General features: G+C 36.5%; 1 protein-coding gene across 1 annotated transcript in view; it reads left to right on the top strand.

Moving 5' to 3' along the window:
• LOC134790727 (trissin receptor-like) overlaps positions 1–21,138 on the top strand; it is a 68,235-nt gene extending 47,097 nt beyond the window's left edge. The window contains exons 5-6 of the mRNA XM_063761640.1: positions 15,748–15,906; positions 20,160–21,138. Of these exons, the coding sequence (XP_063617710.1) occupies positions 15,748–15,906; positions 20,160–20,627 (627 nt within the window). The 3' untranslated portion in view covers positions 20,628–21,138. The remainder of the gene's footprint in view (positions 1–15,747; positions 15,907–20,159) is intronic.
• The last annotated feature ends 1,062 nt before the right edge of the window (positions 21,139–22,200 follow it).

Genomic DNA, 22,200 nt, shown 5'->3' with positions numbered 1-22,200 from the left:
TACCGTATAAATTAAACTCTATTTACTGCCTAAACAACCGGTCGTCAACCAAATATTGTAGGCCGTAGTAACGTTTATTCCGTTCCAGTGCTTATCATGTAGGTACAGCGAGAGGTCCCCAGGCGAGTAAAGCGGTCGTTTAACGACCTAGAACTCAGTTCACGATACATTCGAGGCCCATATTAGTGCAGTAATGAAGCGAAAATGAACGTGAAACCTAAACCAATGTGCCATATCACTTCATTTATAGCCTTTTAAAATGTTGTACTTAGGTACTACATAGGTGTTATTTTAAAAAGTTATAGGTGCGATTCGCACGTTGTAATACGCAAGTTAAGCTGACGCTATTTAGAGCGTATTGTCAGACGTTTTATACGTGCGGGCTGTGGGCAAGTTTTACACAAAGGGCCTACAACACGTTGCGAGTCCAATACAATAACATCCTTAGGATGCTGTTAAGGCTGCCGAGGCACTGTAGTGCGTCAGGCATGTTCGCCGAGACGCGAACGGACGACTTTTATGCCATTAGACGGAAAAGAGTGGCGTCATTACTACGACGTGTGCGCGGCAGCACTAACAGCATGCTGAGGGCGTTAGACGAGCGCCTCGACTGCCCGCTCACTAAGTACTGGGCAGAACTAGTCATAGGTAGGTCTAAGTAGATATAGGTTACTAACATAGTGTTAAGTCTAAAAATGTTACTAACAAAATATGGATCGCTTTTGGTCTGAAATAAAGAATTTTTATTTTTTTATTATTTTATTTATTTTATTTGCTTGAAGGTTAAAATAAGTTTTTGGCAAAAATTTCATTTTTGGTACAAGCTTTTATCGCTGACTGTACTTTTCTTACTACAGGCAACTAATACTCATCGAGACAATTCTAAAAACCCCTAACACAATTAGGTTGCGCTGTTTCATCACAGAGTTCTTATGGCCACCTCCTGTCTCCATCATCAGATCAGCTCGATGGTACCATAATATTGCATTGTCATCCGATTTATACATGCATGCAAAATTTCAGCTCAATCGGAAACCGGGAAGTGGATCAAATTTAACTTGCAAGATTTGATTACAGAACAACAGACAACGGTCAGGTGAAACTAAATAAAAGCTTGTAAAATAGCTAAGATACTCCATACCTACCTACTTTCTCAACGACCCTTAAACTTATCATTAACAACCTCTTTTGGCGGACACCTTCAGTAATATTATTTTAAATTAGATCACGGCCAATAAGTACGTGACTTTGCTACGGGTCGACAGGTCCTAATATATTAGAAATAACGTACCTACACGAATAATACCAGCTAAAATACACATCCAATACCAATTCTTACTCTATATTTTACCAAAAAAATTGACATCTCCGTAATTAGACTCTGCCATCAGGCTTTAATAATCAAACTCAGTTTATTAGCGAATATACCTTTAGTTTGTTAGAAAAATGAAGATAGTAACGATATTGACAATATCATCAAATCTACTTATGTTTGTTTTTTACAACGCTTACAAAACTTAACTGTCTAGGTATTTGATGTATCGCGAGATCAAGTCAATACCTACTAGGCTTGAGACAAAATATTTCGTGAAATATTTAGGTGGTTGATCTTTTGGTGTTGCAATTTATAGTCAGCTGGACGTAACACAGGACATAAATAACGTTCATCTTGCATCTCGGGAGCACGTACGAGTACGTAGCTATGCTAGAGCACCCGTATATTTTGCAAAATGCAACTTCCTCCACGGTAAATTGCTTTTAGGCTTTAGAACTGAGCACTTCCTGGGGCCCGTTTCTCAAAAGCTTGTAAGTTGAAATACAAGTGGAAGTCCTTTTCCAATAAAAGCTGTCAAAAATGACATCTGTGCCCTGTTTATCAAAAGCTTGTAACTTGTAATACAAGTGGAAGTCCCTTTCTAACAAAAGCTGTCAAAAAGGGACTTCCACTTGTATTACAATACAAGTTACAAGTTTTTGATAAACAGGGCACTGCTTGTATTACAAGTTACAAGCTTTTGAGAAACGGGCCCCTGGTATATATTTAATAGTAATTTAAATCACAGTTTCTATGCAAATTGATATTTAAAGCAAACAACATTTATATTTCTCTTATAAGTAAATAACATATCTCACGTCTTATAGAATATGTACGAGAACACTAAAATATATGCTTACTTACTTTTACGCCAACTGTTTACTGTAGAAATGTCGCTAATACCAGACGACCGGCCTCCCTTCTCCCTTCCCTCTAAGGACTTCTCTCTCATTAATATTAAGCTCCTTAGATACCAGGAAGACCACGATTTGATCGGCGACCACCATTTTACGATCTCTACAGTAGCTTGATTGGTGATTTTCTTGTGTAATATCTACACATATTGTATATTTAAGATTTGAAGTAAGTAAATTTAATATTGTGTACTATTAGTGCTAGCGGTACGGCAAAAAACGCTGCAAATTGTCTTAAATCCATGAAAATCGGTACGATTGAGATTTAGGCCATTTGAATCAATTTGACCCGAAGCACCAAAAATAATTAAAAAAGGAGAGGAGTTATGACGTCATCTTTTTTTTTGTATGAGGGAAAAAACAAATTTTGTTCAGAAACCTATCGTGTGTGGTATTAAATGAAAGGGCTTTTTTAAGTTGATTCTAAAAATATATCAAATCATTACATTTTAGTCTTTTTTTAAATTGGAATAAAAGTTTTCAAAACATACCAAATAACACGTATCATTTGATGAAGTGGAACTTCTGATGATGATCAGAACGGAACTCTTCAACGACGCATAGTTCACATTTAGCGATATGTCCTCTTCGTTATGTTTTTTAAGCAAGTTAAGTTTTTAAGCCACATTTTTGTCAAGCTCGAATTCCAATGATGGGATCCATGAGGAATCGAGGAAACTCCTCAAACCTTAAAGGCATGCATATAGAGATTTTGTATTTTCATCAGAAAATCAAGCATTTACATTAAAAACTGTTGCATTTGATGAAGTGGAACTGCTGATGATGATCAGGACAGAACTCTCCAACGGCGCATAGTACCTACACGTTTTGGCGATTTCGAATTTCGATTTTGACTTGGACTGGGACCCGGACGCGGACCCGGACCCGGACTCGGACCCGGACCCGGACTCGGACCTGCAACCGGACCTGGACTCGGACCCGGAGCTGGCCCTGGACCCTGACCTGAACCTGGACCAGGACCTAGACCTTACCTGGACCAGGTCCTGGACTCGAAACTGGAGCCGGACCCGGACTCGAACCCGGACTCGGACCCGGACTCGGACTCGGACCCGGACCCGGACTCGGACTCGGACCCGGACTTAGACCCGGAACTTGACCCGGAAAACCACTATGATACCTAAACTAAATAAACCACTATAATTACTGGTATAAAATATAGGTATAAAGTACAATTATGCCAAACTTACTAGCCCCTCCCGCTCAAACCCCCGTACACCGCACCGCACGCGCCGTTAAGTGGGTTAGGTTAGGTTTGAACTGCAATCCTCATAGAACCGAACAAAAGTGGGTTATGTTAGGTTAGAACTGCGAGCCTTACAGAAACGAAATGCTACTAGAAAAGTGGGTGGTTTTACCTCCTTTTCTACATAGTGTACCATCTACAATAATCTTTCACCAGCCTCCATAGAAGTCGGTTTTTTTTCTTAAAAATTATTTTTCTTATAAAAAAATATGACATAATTCTTCTCCTTTTAATTTTTTTTAAGCTTGGGTCAAATTGATTCAAATGGCCTAAAGATCAATCGTACCGGTTTCATACCTTTCACATCATTTGCAACATATTACTGAATTTCGGGGTGTACCGCTAACACCATATTGTAATTTTGAAATGTTCAAAATTACCCTCATTAGGACATTATATTATAATTTTGATATACCTACTTTAAATAATTTTAATTTTTAATTTGTAATGTTTAAATGTAAATTTTGAATATTTTATATATTAATTTGAATAATTTTAATTTTATATTGTTGTGATTGAAAATTTAATTTAATTTATTTGACTTGCTATGTCTTTTCTAAAGAATTTATGATTTTTTTTAAAGCTATTTGTAACTGTTGTGCATATAATATTGACTATTTGTCTGCTATAAACGTTTACAATTAATTACAATTACAATATCACATACAGATGGCCAATGAGATTGATATAGGTAACGAAGACGTTATATCCACGCTAGCTACAAATGCGCGAAAGGGTAGTAAAAATGGAGCGCCACCTTTTTGTCTGCTAGAGCGGCTAAGAGCGTGTAGGGTTTCATAATTACCTGTCAGTCACAATAGGCCTGAATGGGTTTCATCGGGTATCATGTTCATACAAAACAAGCAAAAGGGATTATTTGCAAAATCTCATAAACGGCCCACGTTCTCTATAAGTAGTTCTCATTGAAATGTATTTTTCATAATTTTTGGACTCGGACAATTTTGTTTACCTTTCGGGGCGATTTATTTGGCAGACCTACATATTTAACCAGTCTTCCCACACCGTAGGATTAAAGTGAAAAAAAAAATGTCTCCTGACTTTCCGTGCCCTAAAAAAGGTTCAAGTACTTTTTCGGCGTGATTGATTTAATACACCCATAACAAATTGCAGCTTCGGACGGATAGTAGGGCAGACGGACTGACAGACGGAAGGACATGGTGAAACTATAAGGGTTCCTAGTTTAGAATACTAAAAAGGAGTGTACATGGATTCAAAGTATCGTCAATGCTCATGGGCCACCACTGGAGTTTTGAGGTCCATTTTATAGGCTACGTCGTACCCATTAGGTCAACCGCTTTCCATCAGCCAAAACTATAAGCTTGTTTACCACCGAACCTGGTTAAAAAAAATTAAAATGCCGTAGTTACTCACGTTTCTATTAACTTATTATGTGCACTAGCTGCCGCGTAAGTTTCCAACATCTCATTGAAACTAAAACTGAGTCGCGATGCTCTGCAATCTGTGCCCTTTGCTAAGTCTACCTTAACAATGGAAGTTTCATGATTTCACAGTAAATTGCTGTAATTTTAAGTAAGAAGATGTTTCGATTCTTGCTTTAAATTATGTACCTATACCTAAGCTTAATACAAATTTGAATCTTGTTATTTACCAAGTAGTTATATATTTAACATCAAATAGATGAAAACCCTTATGTTGTCATATCAAAATAATGAGATGACAACATACACCCATTTTTTATGAACTCTCTTTACTTACATGACATAACTCGGCCAGACGGATTAATTACCATTTAATAGTAAAAACGGACCCATTATAGCTTCGTAATGTTTGTCTGTTCGTCCGTATGTCACAGCCGTTTTACTTGAAAGTTTAAAGTATATTTTAATGAAATTCGTAACATGGGTATAAATATTTTGTGCCCCGCAACTAAGTTAAGAAGTTAAAATTTATAAAATATAATTTTAGGTTACTTTATACATTGTGGCACATGTGACTAGTCGTATGCCTAATGCCTGGTATTAATCTCATTTTTCATTACAAAACACAGAAAATAGAAAGAAGATACCTTTTTTTCAGTCGCATATTTCATTCATAATTTCATCGAATATTCTAACGATTGAAGCTTGAAGCACTTAAATTCATGAATTATTACTTATCACATGCGTCCTTGTTTGATTAATCTTTATTTTAACTTAGAAATAGACAAAATAAACCTAAATAATCAACAACAAATTGGTATTGAAGTTGAAAATGACATTGATAGCTCAACGTTCCGTTACACTAATGCCCTAGTACAATTTTGAAACATAAAATCTAAAATTCGTAAGATATATAACATATTATAATAATGAATTCTCTAAATTCCGTATGTCTTAAATAATATATTTGATACTAATAAACATAAAAAACTTCGTACAGGAACGTTTCTCAGAAATAAACTAAAAATATCTCAAAGTAAAATAATGCTTACAAATTCGTACGTGAGAAGTTTTAGAGCGTTCCCTTTTTTTTCATAATTTAGTCTACTCAAACTGACTCGACTCGACTAAGATTTCATTGAAAATAGCTCCGTTTTTCTCTAAACTGCGTGAGTAAAAAGGACATGATTTATACTCTGCAGTAAGCAATTGTGAACGTTAATATTTAAGGAATATGGCTTAGTAAACAAAATAGAGCTTATGATCTTTCTCCTTGAATCGAACGTCGTTACATGCCAAGAGGTTAATGACTTTTTCCTTAGTTCTGGTATTACTTGTGGTAAACGTTTGTCTTAATAAGACACCTGTTATCGGTTATATGTCACTAATAGGTTTCGAGGCAAACGACCTCTTCCGCAGTTCTGGTATCCTGGTATCCAGTCGCCGGTTGCCAGTCGCCAGTCGCCTGTCGCCAATATTCTATTGTTATGTCGCCAGTCGCTAGTCGCCAGTCGCCTGTTGCCAGTCGCCAGTCGCCAGACGCCAGTCGCCAGACGCCAGTCGCCAGACGCCAGTCGCCAGTCGTCAGTCGCCAATATTCCATTGTTATGTCGCCAAACGCTAGTCGCCAGTCGCCAATTGCCTTTCGCCAGTCGCCAGTCGCCTGTCGCCAGTCGCCTGTCGCCAATATTCCATTGTTATGTCGCCAGTCGCCAGTCGCCAATATTCTATTGTTATGTCGCCAGTCGCCAGTCGCCAGGCGTCAGTCACCAATATTCCATTGTTATGTCGCCAGTCGCCAGTCGCCAGTCGCCTGTCGCCAATATTCCATTGTTATGTCGCCAGTCGCCATTCGCCTGTCGCCAGTCGCCAGTCGCCTGTCGCGAATATTCCATTGTTATGTCGCCAGTCGCCAGTCGTCGGTCGCCAGTCGCCTGTCACTATTAAAAGGTATAAAAGGCCGGAGCGGAGCGCTGGCTCGGATTATTCATTCTTCAACCATCGGACTAGCAGTGACTCTGGTTTTCGGGCGTTACGTAGTGCGGGGAGGTGAAGTTTCACCGCGACTTTTTCTGTGTTTGTTTTTACTTGGAATTATCCTGGTAAATTTAAACTTAGAATTTGTGTCTGTGCTTCGTTTTACGGGCATTGTGATCGTCGTAACGCTGAGCTTAGACTATTGAGGAGATTCTTTACTGCCAAGTATGGGGTTTTAGTTATTGTGAAGTTTTCTACACTGTGTGTTCTATGTGCCGTCATATTATGCAGAGACAATGTCGTTGCATAGCCGGGGCTTGGAATTGTGTCTGTGTTTGATTTTACGGGAAGAAATTCTCGTAACGTTAAATATAGATAACAGTGTTTAAGGGAATGTCACTTTTCTGTTGAGTTCGTTTAATTTTGTGATAACTTAGTTATTTTAGTATTTTTCTATGGGGTATTTTTGCAATTTTAAGGCCAGATCATTGTTTGGACTGACAGTTCGTCCAGCTAAGCATTCACTCCGCGTAACGATGCCAAAGGATTGGATGGTTAGGAGTCTTTTGCTCCAAGTGTGAGAGAACTTGGCATCTCTTTTATATCAACATAAGAGATGAATTATCTCACTAATCTCAAGGCCCAGCTGTTTAGATGGATGTGGATTGTGGGGACGTCACGTGCGCGTCATTGGGAGTAATCCCTGCCCACTGAAGTCGACAGTAATTGAGACTAGGTCTCCTATTAAATATATTTATATATTTCAGTGCTCCGGTTCATACTAGTGCTGGTTGTGGGGAAAAGCTTCTGTCGTGACTTACAGTCTTTGTCGCGGCAGAGTTTTCCATGTGATCAGTATGTGTGTGTGTACTAGGGTACTGATCCTCTTATATACACAAATAAGGCGGTTTACTTCGTACCACCATGCCCGCGGGCGTAGGAGGGGGAACCAAATACACTGGCATGTAGGTTGCCTTATGGGATTCGCCTGCCGAACTTTACAGCTTCTCGTAGGGACAACACTTGCGTATATTACAAAGCATTAGGTCGATGGTAAGAACGAACTATGCTTTGAATATAGTAGATTAGGGACAAAGGGTAGAATTAGGGTAGAATCACACACTTATTTGTTGTCTATTAACGTTCTTTTTTTGTTGATATGTTGATATATATTTCTCTTTAAGGGTTTAAAAATATGGTTTCTCAATCCTAAAACACGTGTGTTTAAAAGGTAAAAGGTTCAACTGCCTAAATATTCCTAATTTCTAATTTATATGGGGAAAGAATTAATGTTTCTTTATAATTTTATTTCTATTTTTCATTTCTGGTTGTCTGGTGTAGGAACGGGAACGAGGTACTGAGTAATACAATCAGGTATTTACAACATAAACTCTTAATTATCAATCTGAATTTAGGAACGCAGACTATTCTGGGATTGAAGAACGGTTTCCTTTAAGGAACCTTTGTCAGGCAAGAGCAGTACAAAGGATATTTTGAGTGAATACTCAATTTTGGCCTCGACTAAATATAATCGTCAGCAAATAAACTCGGTACTTCGTTTATACATCTAGAGAACTAGGAATTCTGTCTAGATTATCAGCTCCGGGGAATGGGACTAAGGGATTAGCATCCCTAGCTTTTAAATATAAAAAAGGTAAGTGATTTGAAGACTGCTGGATACTTTGACACTTCTTTTCATCATCATCTAGGTGCGCTTAGGTTACGAAGTGTTGGTCATAGTAGACATGTGCGCCGATGGCAAAATCATCGTCGGCGGCGTCCGATGATTTTTTGACCGGCGGCGGCGGCGTGATCGGCGTGAAATCGGTGTGGCATAATTTTTGATACTGCATGAGAACGTGGCTGTAGAAACTCTACATTAAAGCCTTCTGAGTATTTACTAGGCTATCCAAAACATATTACGTGTGTTTTCTAAATTATTGCCGAAAATTATATACCATCATGTCACTTGGCAACCATTTCTTACCAACCTAACGGTTACCAACGGTATTTTTAAATATCAATATAAAAAAGACACTTTAAAATGCTACATTTTAGGTAGTATAATAACTTTGTAATACAAATAAAACACAAAAAGACTTCTTTAGAAGTTAAGCGCAAGTTAAAAAAAATCTATATTGTCTTTTCCCAGCCGCTGTCGTCTCACCTATGATTTGTTATGAAATAATGATGAACTACTTTAACATTTGTCTGAACTGAAGTTCATTAGAAATGTATGTTAGAATAAAGTTTTCGTCGTTTTGATTCAAATGATTCACTTCGTCAGATTGATTCGCTCAACTCAATAGAATGTCTTAGTAGTGTCTCGTGTCGCATGGCACTTGCAGGGGAAAACCCGCGTGTCTTCTGACCTACATATACATACTGTGAGCGATTACCCAAAGATTTGATAGACGAGCCCTCTGACGGAAAATTTAAAAGTCGCGTGAGATAATATATTGTAGGTATTTCATTAAAGAGTTTCATGGAATATTAAGGTTTACTTTGTTTTCTTTGTTGCTAGCTTAATGAGCTTAATGATGACCCTTGGTGAGATGCTTACTACAGTAAAAGAAAATGCGTTCTATAAAAAAAGCTGTGTGATAATACCGATATCAAATAATAACCTGTGATCCAGAACCTAGGCCTTGTTTAAATTAACGCTAAATCGTTATCACAGCTAACACCGTGACGACAAAAGTGATGTTAATTTGTTTCACTGGCAAATAATAAGCGAAAAAGCATAAGGATATTTAAATTATATCTCTGACACTATCTACTCACTATGCAATATACAATAAGACACGATAGGTAGGTATAAAAGTTTTCCACGCCGATTATACGCCGGTCAAATTTATCGGCGGCGGCGGCGTGGAAAAATCGTCGGCGGCGGCGGCGCGGCGCACTTGTCTAGGTCATAGCCCTTCCGGCTAAACTGGTAGGGTAGGTGTTCCGATTGATAATTGCAAATCGGACTAAGAGCTTCCAGACCTGTATCGGGCGTACAGAGCAGCACGTGTGAATAAATCACACATCGTTTAGAAGATGATAGTTAATTATAATTAACCTTGAAATGCTAGGGTGTAATAGAGCTTATCTCTGGAGTGCTGCTTCTATGTTATCCCGGAAGCTTAATAGGTGTTGCAGGATTTTACCAAAAATATTTTTATATATTTATATCATCATATACGCTGTAATACTTAAATACATTATAGTAAATTTTACACCATCATTTACATTACACTAATCAATTCTAAATGGTTTTCTATTTTTGTAATTCGATTTTCCTTAAATTATTTCCTTCTTTCATAAATAATTAATTTATTACCATAAATATCTGTTCATAAAATCTAGGTAAAAATAAATAAAATCAGAGTCCAAAATTTAGCTGATACTCATTAAAGAATTTGAGGTTACCGCGGTCCACTTCGAGGGGTCCTAACTACTAACTAGACGATCACATGGGCATATTTTAGGGGTAAATCTAGGGGGTATTTATAGTACGGTTAGTTAAGTAAGTAAGGGGCGGGACTTACACACGTCATTCTACTTTCAAACTACTCTATTCTACTTTTATTACTAACCCAACTTTTATTACAAATATGATCGATTGAGCCAAATAATGAGTATTTTTTCTATAAGGTAATTCGCCAGTAACTGGCCACTTTTAGTAACTGGCCGCCCCAAACTAAAATTGAATTATATTCACCTATAAATAGAATTAATTTTAGTATAAGGTGGCCAGTCATTGAAATCTTATACTAAAATGAATTCTGTTTATATGTGAATAGAATTCATTTTTAGTTTAGGGCGGCCTACTAAAACCGGCCAGTTACTGGCGAATTACCCTACAACTTAAAGACCGAAGAAATGCCGCGAGGATACCTTCTTTGCTTGTTTTTTAACATGTTGCTTGTTTCGTATCACATGGTATATTTCTTAGGCATGGAACCTTATGTGTGGTTCAACACACACTTGGCCAGTTTTTATTTTTCTTTACCGCAATGTTTACATCGCCGTCTTAATAGTCTTAAAAGTACGGAAAAGAAATTTTTTTCAGCGATAATGTAATAAAATTAATTTTTACTCAAAATCGTTTATCTTTTTCTAAATAATCTGGCTAACTTTCCTTAACAATAACAAAACAACAATGAATTACACAACAATGAAATGAATGAATGAACAATGAATAAAACAATTTTGGTTAAACATGACTTAATCTATAGTTAAATAATGTGTGAAATTTGTATTTCTAGGTCAATAAAAACCAATAAAATCAAAGTTATCTTTAAGCCTCATAATTTTACGACAAGGAAAGCCACTGTTTATATTAATCTTAAATTAATTATTCAAACAAAATTGAAAGCTGAAAGCATATTTCCACCAAGGTCGCCAAAATGTCGTTCATAAACAGGGACCTAAAATTAGTTTCAGGTGTTGTTTAGCGCTAAGGTAAAAGCTAATGGTGGATGATACGGTAAACTAGCGAGTCAGTAACTAGGTACAAGGGATGAATTCAAATAATTCACAACGCGTATAAACTATTTAATTTACTTCCATTTATTGTGGACCAAACAAAATGAAATACCAAACCAAAGGCTACTAAAAATTGGAATCAGACAATAGTGGCATAATATCAGCAAATAAATACCGCCATTCGTGCACTGCTTAAAGTAAGCCTAAAAGTGTTTGTACGAAAGCGACGGTATTATATCACGTATATCGAAGCCAGTTATTTCCTTAATTATCTCTCACTAGCGTTAATCCACTAGACGTGTCGCAAACCGCACCCTAAGCCTCACAAATCCGTTAACTTTAACTTTATTCGTGTGCGCTTCGAAACAAAGTGGTACAAGTTAGTCCGTGAGTATCATGACTGATTCACCGTGCACCTGCCAGAAATGGGTGAAATGTAATCGGTTAAAGAAAATGAATAAGAAGAAAACAAATGAATATAATTATTGAGTACCTATTGTACCTAACGGGAAATTGTTACGAGAATAAATGATTCATACAATGATTACGCTTAGCCAATTTATCGGAAAGTGACAACCAGGGACCGGAACCGGTTACCTTAACCGGGGTTTTTAATAGGGTTATTTTAAAAGTGGTTATAAAAACCCCTACCATAACGGTAACCGGCTGATATGGTAACACTTTGATTCGGTAACCGTATCAGATCGAGTTAACCTCGGTTACCGGTAACCGAAATAAAAACCCAGTCGATTCAGTTACCTCATAATAAGGTTTTGAACCAGTCCAAACGATTGTAATCTTTACGCACACTTAAATTGAACTTATTATTGAATAACCGTGGTTGGCATGGGCGGTCTATTAAGTCTCCAGCACAAACATGTTTTTTGTCGGTAACTTCGCTTATTGTCAATTCAAACAATATTGTACTTTGAGTCCTTAAGCTAAAATTGAAAACATTATTGAGCGATTACAGTATTACTTTGGAGCGACAGCCGCAGCGCGGCCATTCCTTTGTTTATCTTTATACCTGTGTGTTCTTATTGTTTTTGTTCATTTCGGAGCAATTCTAGTTTGGATTTTTTAGAAAAGGGCTTGCTGCAAGTAAACACCATCCTATCCTAGCAATATCTGCTATTATTTAGTTATATTTTTAATGCTACTTAGATATTATTTTTCTATTTTCGGGTTCAAACTTGGTATGTACCTACAGAGTAAAGACTGATTTAAGGAAATATTTTAACCTAACTAGTAATTTTACTGGTAGGTATAGTTTATCTTTAGATAGAGTGATTAAAAAAATCACTTTGTGATAAAGATACATGCGTTAGCGGATTGTGGTAGTGTGGTAGATATTTAACCATTGTTGACAAATGACATAATAGGTAGTTATTATGGGCTTATTTTATAATAAGCAACTACTTTTAAACGTTTTCAGATGCGGTGAGTTGTGTCAGCTAAAAGTCGTAATTTACCTTGTTTTGCTTAATGCAGCGAGCAGAAAAAATATATATTATCTATAGCAGTGATAACCTTATTAAATACTTCAAATCTTTCATTAATACCAGAATTCATTATATTTATTGAGTATCTGTAACATTGGTACCTAGGTGAAATAATTTTGATTAAATTAAATAGATACATACTTAGTAAGCAGTGTTGGGCATTCAAGAATAAAATCATTATTTGAATAAGAATTCCTAAGAATAAAATCATGTTGATTTTATTTCCGTCAAAATTATTCCAATAATTTTGATCGGAAATAATAAACGTATGTGAACAAATTTAATAAGAATAATCTCATTCTTAATCAAGTAAATGTAATCATGATTTTATATTCTTAATAATATTCCTGGATTAAAATGCAGTCTGGGTGCCGTATAGATAGAAGTAAATAATAATAGTTTCTTGTCTAATTTATACCTAATTTTATTACTTTAATTTACTGCCGCATAGTCTTTGTATTGGTCGATACCCGTATTGCTTTTAATGTGATAACTAAATCATCAGGTACAATTCAGCTGATCTGACCGGATGGTGGATAGCGAAACACTTCAATGGCTCACTGTGCCTAATTTAATGTAAATAATAAAATACCGGCCAAGTGCGAGTCGGACTCGCGCAGGAAGGGTTCTGTACCATTGCGCAAAAAACAGCAAAGAAATCACGTTTGTTGTATGGAAGCCCAACTTATATATTTATAATATTCTGTTTTTAGTATTTGTTGTAATAGCGGCAACAGCAAAACATAATTTGTGAAAATGTCAACTGCCTAGCTATCACGGTTCATGAGATACAGCCTAGTGACAGACAGACGGACAGCCGAGTCTTAGTAATAGGATCCCGTTTTTACCCTTTGGGTACGGAACCCTAAAAAAGGTGTTTTTAAAGGTATAATAAGGAATAGCTCGATATGGTGTATTCCTATTTCTCTCCGCCGGGCACAGATGGGAATAGGCATTAGTATGTAGTTTCAGTGTCCGAGTTACTACCGAGACTCATTGTGTTTTTAAAAGTTCAGCTGATATTTAAAATTTGCATTCATTATTAGACGGAAATCAATAGGTATTAATATCGTTTCACACACTGCCTACCGCACGTGTCTCAAATCACAAATGCTGTCAAAAAGTTCACCACGCCACGACTAAATCTTATTGTTATTGCCAATGAGTAATAAATGACGGTCTCAAGTGGAAACACGCCAAATAATACAATACAATAATTCATGCTGCGATCTGCGACTTTCTGCAAATCTAGTGATAAGCGTAGGACTCTTTTCTTACCTGCTGTAATTTGCTATCTCATTCACTTTCCGTATGTGTGAAAGAGATAGCATACGTAAGACCTCAAGGCTGATAAGAATAATAAACAAAATACATACTTAATTGGCAAAGGAATATACATTGAACCATCATAATTATAATTTCGCAGTTTACTTTTTATGTAGCTTCATTATCAAATTATCATCACCGTTTCGAAAGCTCCTAAAAAAAATGTACCTACCTATCTATCACAATCACAACTTTTACGCTAAAAAAATTCAAATCAATCCGACCATTGAAAAGAGGAGTGAAATTTATTTTACAAATTATATACATTGTACTACAAAAGTTAACTTAATTCAGAATAACATTCTAATTGAATATAATGCAGAAAGTCGCAGGTCGCAGTATGAATAACTCTGTCACTGAAACCACATACTAAATAATACATGAAATGAATGAAATGAACGAAATGAACGAAATAAACACAATACTTAAATACAATAAACAAAATAATCAAAATAAATAAATAATATTAATCATATAAATAACATTAATAAAATGAATATTATTAATAAAATAAATTACACTAATAAAATGAATATCATCGATAAAATAAATAACATTAATAAAATAAATAACATAAATGAAATAAATGAATTATAGTAAATAAATAAACAAAAAAGTAAAAAAAAAAACAAAATTAAGAAAGTTAACAATTAATAAAACAAGTATTTTATTTAGTATTTTACTGACGGCACATCACTAAATACGGATGTTGCAAACGTATAAGCAACCGATAATAAAGGTTACCATAACCGAATAAAAACCTGTTAAAAACCCCTAACAAAAACCCTATCGCGACGGGGTTTTGAGATTAACTCGGTTAAAGGTTAAGGTTACCGTTTCAATAAGCTTACCATTACAATCAGGTAACAGTATGATAGGGTTACCGAATGATACGGTAACCGAATCGATTGGGTTACCGAATGGATAGGATTAAGCGTAAAGAGGGGTTTTCCGGTCCTTGGTGACAACATAATTTGTTTTTCACCACACCAGCTCGGAAAGGCTTACTTTGCACTTCAAAAACTGATAGCAAAGTTGCATTTTATTCACATGTGAGGCAAAGTAATCAAATGCAAATTTTGAGTTGTTTTCTTATGTTTGCTGGTAGAATTGACTTTTAAATGATGATTTTGGATGATAAATATTTAAAAACATTTATTTGGATTTGATTTGGTTTAATTTTGTTTGATATATTACATTAAATATTTGCTTCGGGTTGGTGTGGTGAAAAATGTTGTGTTTCACTCGGAGGCAAATTTTGTTTAACCCTCGTGCTTTGAAACCCTCGCAACGCTCAAGATCCCATTTTCGAACCACTCGCTACGCTCGTGGTTCAACTTTGGGATCTTTCGCTTGCTCGGGTATCAATATTAGCACGAGCGGTTAAACAACAACTTTGCCCCCTTGTAAAACAAATAACTATTATCTTATTTATCAATAATAAATTAGGCACGTTCACGTGTCTAGGTACTTGCGTTTGTTATTTTGGTATCAACGGCAAATCTTGCATCTGCAAAATACGGAAAAAAGCTTTATTTTATACAAATATTGAATGTGTTTCTTTTGGCGGCAGGTTTTATATACACGGATAGCTGTGGGGTTGTGGCAGAGCTCGCATGCGCTGCAGCACCTAGGGCGCGCTCAGTGTTGTGCGGCGCCTAATCCGCGCCCCGAGAAGCAACCGCTCAACTACGAGCCACAACGCACATTTGTTGGCAATAAGGAAGCAAAGGTAAGATGCAATTTATAAAGTGCAGTTCAATAGAAATTGCAAATAATGTAAGCAAATATGACAGAATTTGTTAGCATTTGACATACCTATAACCTAAAATTCTGACGAAGGTGAAGGTTGTTTTCACTGAAATATTAATACCTAATAATAAACATATATGATATTAACTAAATGATCGCCAGTAATGATCTTTCATAGTGCGAGATTGCGAAGTAATGAAGGTAAATTGTTTTGTTTACATTATTTGCAATTTCTATTGAACTTCAATTTGCATACCTATAGAATAGAGTATACACAAATTATACATACATCATTCAAAATAAAAAAAAAGCTAGTAATAATCAGAGACATATTTTATTATCTACATACATTCTACACGTTAACTCCAAAATATGTTTACCCCGAGGGTTCATTTGCTTTGACTGGCCTTACATATCCTATAGGCTTGTAAAAGCTGTTATGTTACTTATGTATAAGTATTATTACGTGTAGGTACTTACCATGAAGTTACGCGAACGCTTAAAGAGATTTCAAGCGAGTAAAGGATGACTCACATTAGACCGGGCCGTGTCCGGGCCGGTGCTTCCACCGCATCGTTTTCTATGGAAAGCATCACGTAATCACCTTTCATGTCATAGGAAAGTAAGGAAGCTCCGGCCCGGACGCGGCCCGGTCTAACGTGAGTCATCCTTAAAGAGGTGTGAATTCGATAGCGTGACCACTTTTGAACTCCCACATAATTGTATCAACCTGTTAAAATACGAGATACTAAATTTATTTGATGGTTACAACAGATAAAAATAATCTTTAAAAGCAATAGTGGGAACTATTGTTTTAAAAGAATATTTTTTTACATAATGTATTAGTTTTGAATCAAAAGTACCAAAACTTTTGACAAATAAAACAATGTATATGTAGTCACTGTAGTCAGATTAATGAGATTAATAGCAGAGCTAGCGGTGTATCCCTAATTGTTCCCGCCCCACGTGACGGCAGCTCTATATGAGGCGGGGACAAATGGGAATTAATTCACCGAGCTAACTCAATTTCACTATCCCGTGACTTCATGTCATATTATAGCGTGCGGTTTTACCTAACCTACCATTTATTGAAGTGTGAGAGAAACAGTTGATTGTTTCACGCCACAGGTGATATGACCGTCAGATATGTCAGCCGCAGTTATTCAATTAAGCAGTAATTCTAGCCGTGATTCGGGTTTTACGTGCCTCATTAGGTAAATTGTTCTATTGATTCGAAATTACAAGCGCGTGACTGGGGCACCCGAGCACAAAATAATTACAGGAGTCAGATACATTCACAGTACTGACATGTATTTCATTATACAAGTACCTTATGTTACCACAATTCTTATTTTATCCTCGTAGGTATGTGTGCAAGTGCTATAGGTATGTTTTTTAGAAATGCCACTTTGCACTGGTTCTTTGCACTCATGTATATGGCATGTGTTATTATTGCACAATTTATCAATATGGAAAAGACGGATTGAATGCAATGCTGTCGAGGGAACAAGGGTAACGAAAGCGTGGAACACAAAGGCAGCGCCGCCGCCCGGCGCGGACAGTTAGTTCCAATAAGTCCTGACAGCGATCTGGGAATTCGCTGCTCGCTTTTGGAGCATTCAATATACATTCTCGCATCAAAACCTTACTCTAAACTATAAAATGTCTGTTGGTACGTGATCAAACGTGAGAAAAACTATGTAAAAATTAGATAGGAGCTAGCATATCAAAAAATAAACTGCTCTAGGTTCCATGTGATTTGTTTAATATACACGTCGAATTTGATGTTTATTAAGAGCCCAAAGTTAACCCTTAATCAAACGGAACACTTTTTATGAGATTTTTTAAAAACTAAGAATGGTTTTTAAGTAATGTGGGTGCGTAGATTACGAAAAAATATATAAAAAAATTTAAGTGGGGGGAAAGGGGGGTTTTGCGGTGGGAAATAATTTCCCGTTATCCGTCACGGAAAAGCAAAATTTTGAATGAAGTGGGAAATAGTTTCCCATTGTCCGATACGGTTACGAACTTTTTACTAGTTAGTAGCTCCTCCCGGATTTGCTTGGAATTTAAGTATGTTTTTTTGACGTTATCTTCAAAAATCAAAGAAATAAATAAAAGAAAAAAGAAAACAAAAAGAAGGCACATTTTTTTTGTGTAACAGACAAACTGTAATATATTTTTATTTATGGAAACAAACACTGGGAAATAATTTCCCACTTGATAAAACCTACCAATTTTTTTGTAAATCGTAAGTTCAGGATCAAACAATGGGAAATAATTTCCCATTTACTAAAACCTTAAAATCTTGGCTAAATCATATCGTTATCATAATTCTTTTCAAGCAAAACACAGGGAAAATAAGTCTAGTTTATGATAGTATTCAGTGTATGCACTTACCAGATTTTTTTTCGCACTTAAGTGCCTAAGTGTGCTTAAGTGTGTTAAGGTTAACCTCAAAACTCTAAAAAAAACAACGGGTTGCACTCCGGGAGTGCCGACAGAAGTGAAAACTCAATGACTAGTCCAAAATGTCTGCAGCACTATGTATAATTGACCCATCCTCCTTTCTATTGAAAAACTTTAGTTCCGAAATTGCTGGTCAGTGATCTTGTTTAAAATTCGAAATTCAAATTTGTAGCTTTAATTGTTTAAAACTCGAATAGAAATTGTAAAGTTACCTTGCAGTCCTCGCATCTAAATATATTTGGTCATGATATTTTGAGTTTTATTCACCAGTACTAGAGTTCACTTTTATTAGCGATTTCATCAAGATGTAGCTTTATTGAATTATATTTGAGTGATATAAAGTTAGAATGTAACTGTGAGATCCTCGTATATCAGCGCGTACAAGATTTGAACATTGAGCTTTATTGCTTAATATAAAAGCCCAGTTTTAAATAATTGACCTGATTATGATACGTTATGACTAAACTCCTTTGGTGAATAACATTGTCCGTGACACATGACGTCAGCGTTACGTTACGCGTTACGCGTTACGCTGAATCGAGTTTATCATTTTTTCCCCACCTCATAAAGTGCTCAGCGCCGCTAAAGAAGTTTTCACTTCAAAAATTGTCATCATTGCAAAAAAAAATCACGACAACTGACATTGACTTTGACGTATGGTCACAAATAGCGGCCATTAGAAAAGTGTTGCCACTTTTCAAATTTAAAATGTTACTAAGATTTAAAATCTGTATGGTTGGTATCGCTGATTGCTGCCATTAAAAAGATAAAAAATATTTAGTAAATTAGAATGAAGTGGGAAATAATTTCCCGTTATTTGATTAAGGGTTAAAACGGCCGTTTTTGTTTTGAGTTCCTAGATCGACGAATCCAGCAACATAAAAACTAGTTTGATGTACTTATTCAAAATGTACTTAAATACACAATACAGTACGTAGCGGCCCCCTTTTTTAAATACCTGTCGTTAAATTTAAATAATCACGATTATTTAGCAGTGGCGCTAGTGTGCACGTTGATGGGCTCTTAACAAGCTCAAAATTTCTACACACTGTCGGTGTATCTTGGTATTTTCTTCGCTTTTCCTTGTCTATATTTTAAAGTCCGACAAGAAATTGTAGAGTTAGACCAAGACAAGTCTGCAACGACAGCATACTTTGATAGCACACGCAGTGCAAGTGTTATTTTTAACGTCTAACTTTTATGAAATTATGACGTAAATAACACCTGCACTGCGTCATTGCTATCATAATCGTTGCAGACTTTTCATGGTCTAACTCTAGAAAATTATTGAGGGCGCCACTTCCTATGTAACTGTCACATTTTTGACGTAAAATGCTTAAACATGGCAACAATTTAGTATGATTTTTTAATACCGTTTTATTTAATTCTACTATTTTATGTCGCACTACTTATAGACGTAGACTGTACTGACCCGATTCACCTTTTTATGCTTTGCTTGGAAAGTAAAGTTAGACCGAGAAAAGTCTGCAACGATTTTGATAGCACACTCAGTGCAAGTGTTTTTTTAAACGTCAACTTCTATGAAATTATCACGTATAAATAACACATGCACTTCATATGCTATCAAAATCGCTGCAGATTTTTTTTGGTCTAACTTTACTTTCATAAGTTAAAGTGACAGATAACCGATAAATTTTGTACCTAGTTATATACAATGTATAAATCCAATACGGGCGATATATTAAATGATAATTTATCCGTGTAATCATTAATTAAGAAAATTTTAATTTGTGTTTTTCTCAGCGAGCGATGAAGGCACTTAAAGCCTGTCGCGACTCGGAGTCCCGCAACTGCCACCACCTGAGTCACCTGTCACGCAACGTACTGCGTGCGCGGCGCGGCGTAGTGCGCATGCTGATCGTGGTGGTGCTCGCCTTCGCCATCTGCAACTTGCCTTTCCACGCGCGTAAAATGTGGCAGCGCTGGTCCAGCGGGTACCATGGCACCGGTAACTTTAGCACGCTCTTCACACCGCTCACCTTCCTAATTACGTACTTCAACTCTGGCATCAACCCGCTCCTCTACGCTTTCCTATCCAAGAACTTCAGGAAAGGTATGAGGGAGCTGGTGTTCTGCAATTGTGGCGGGAAAAGGAAGAGTGCTAACTTAATATTGTTAAATCCAGTGGGGGTCGGGCTGCGGCGTAGCTCGACGCGATCCACGCGCGCTAACTGCAGCACCGTTACTGTGGCACCCAACGGAGACTCATGAGAATACCGACGCCGGAGGTTTCTGTATAAAGTCGAAGATATAGACATCTCTTGATTAACGGAAAGCACAGATGAAGTGACCGATAGCAGCGGTCTTTACACCATCTCCAAACGAGATCTATACGACTAATAAGGAACTCTATTACATACCTATTTGGACGCTTTGACTCTAGTGTAGTGAAGTCAGTAATTTACGTCTGATAATGTTATATTATATGTTATGTCATCAAGTGATCTCCTGAGCTTAAACGAGTACATATTTATTTTTAGTATAATTAGTACCTAAATAATGAAAGTCAAAGCTAAGTTGTACCTACCAAAAAGCCAACATATCGTGTCCATGTATAATATAGATCCATGATAAGCAGTTTTCGTGCGAAAATACATATAATTTCAATGTATGTTTGAATAAATCAATATGGGGCGCATAAACTTCATCACACCAGGCCTGACTTAGTAGGTAATTTGTAAGTTAAATTGATACAGGAAGTAATTGAATGGAAAGAGGACGTCATACGATACGGGTAACATACTTTGATTGAAGTTAATGTGCCAAAATTGATAACTTGTTCTTAATTGAATCACGTTTACTGAATATTTTTTGTGTATATATTCATGTCTCTATAAATATGAAAATTAAAGTCGTTCGTTCTATTTTGGTGGCGTTTTAATGAATCTAATAAACTAAAAATAAACTGATCTCGTATTTAATGAGATTACGGTGTAATGGCAGGTATGAATCTTATAATTTCTCATGAATTGATATTTTCATGTTTGTGGTTCTACGCCTTCTGATTAATATTTTTGCGTGAGTACCTAAGTAGGTAAGTATTCCTGAATCAAGTATAATCTCAAAATCTAACTTACTCTTTCTAATTCTGGATACGAGTAGAGCATATTGAGAGCACCTACCTACAATATTGGACACGTAGGTATAGGCTTAGCACAGGAGCGCCGCGACAGTATCTCGGGCGCGAGATAACCTACCCGTCTCTATTTAACTGCATTATTATCTGTATTAATCTCACGCGCAAGATACTGTCACATCACCACATCACGGCCCTCCCGTGTTAAACCTACAGCGCACAGTAAGCAGTCTCATTTAAGCTTATACGTAGTAATATGTAGGAAAAGTGTCAATAACCCGCTCAACTCAACTCTCTAAAATGTCTCCGGTTCCATTATATTTTAACCCCCTTATTCATAAACGCGCTACAAACCTCAATTAGCTAATAATAAATAAATAAATATTGGGCACATCTTACACAGATCAACCTAGCCCCAAACTAAGCAAAGCTTGTACTATGGGTGCTAGGCGAAGATATACATACTTATATAGATAAATACATACTTATATACATAGAAAACACCCATGACTCAGGAACAAATATTAGTGTTCATCACACAAATGAATGCCCTTACTGGGATTCGAACCCAGGACCATCGGCTTCGCAGGCAGGGTCACTACCCACTAGGCCAGACCGGTCGTCGTCGTCATAATCGTTTATCTTTATCTTTCATTTTGACTTATGCATTTGAAAGAAATATAACATAATTTAACTAAATCAGGCCCG

This window comes from Cydia splendana, chromosome 5 (genome assembly GCF_910591565.1).
Source record: "Cydia splendana chromosome 5, ilCydSple1.2, whole genome shotgun sequence".
Lineage (NCBI taxonomy): Eukaryota > Metazoa > Arthropoda > Insecta > Lepidoptera > Tortricidae > Cydia > Cydia splendana.
The sequence above is the reverse complement of the archived record's forward strand: the minus strand, read 5'-3'. Positions and strand labels throughout refer to the sequence as shown.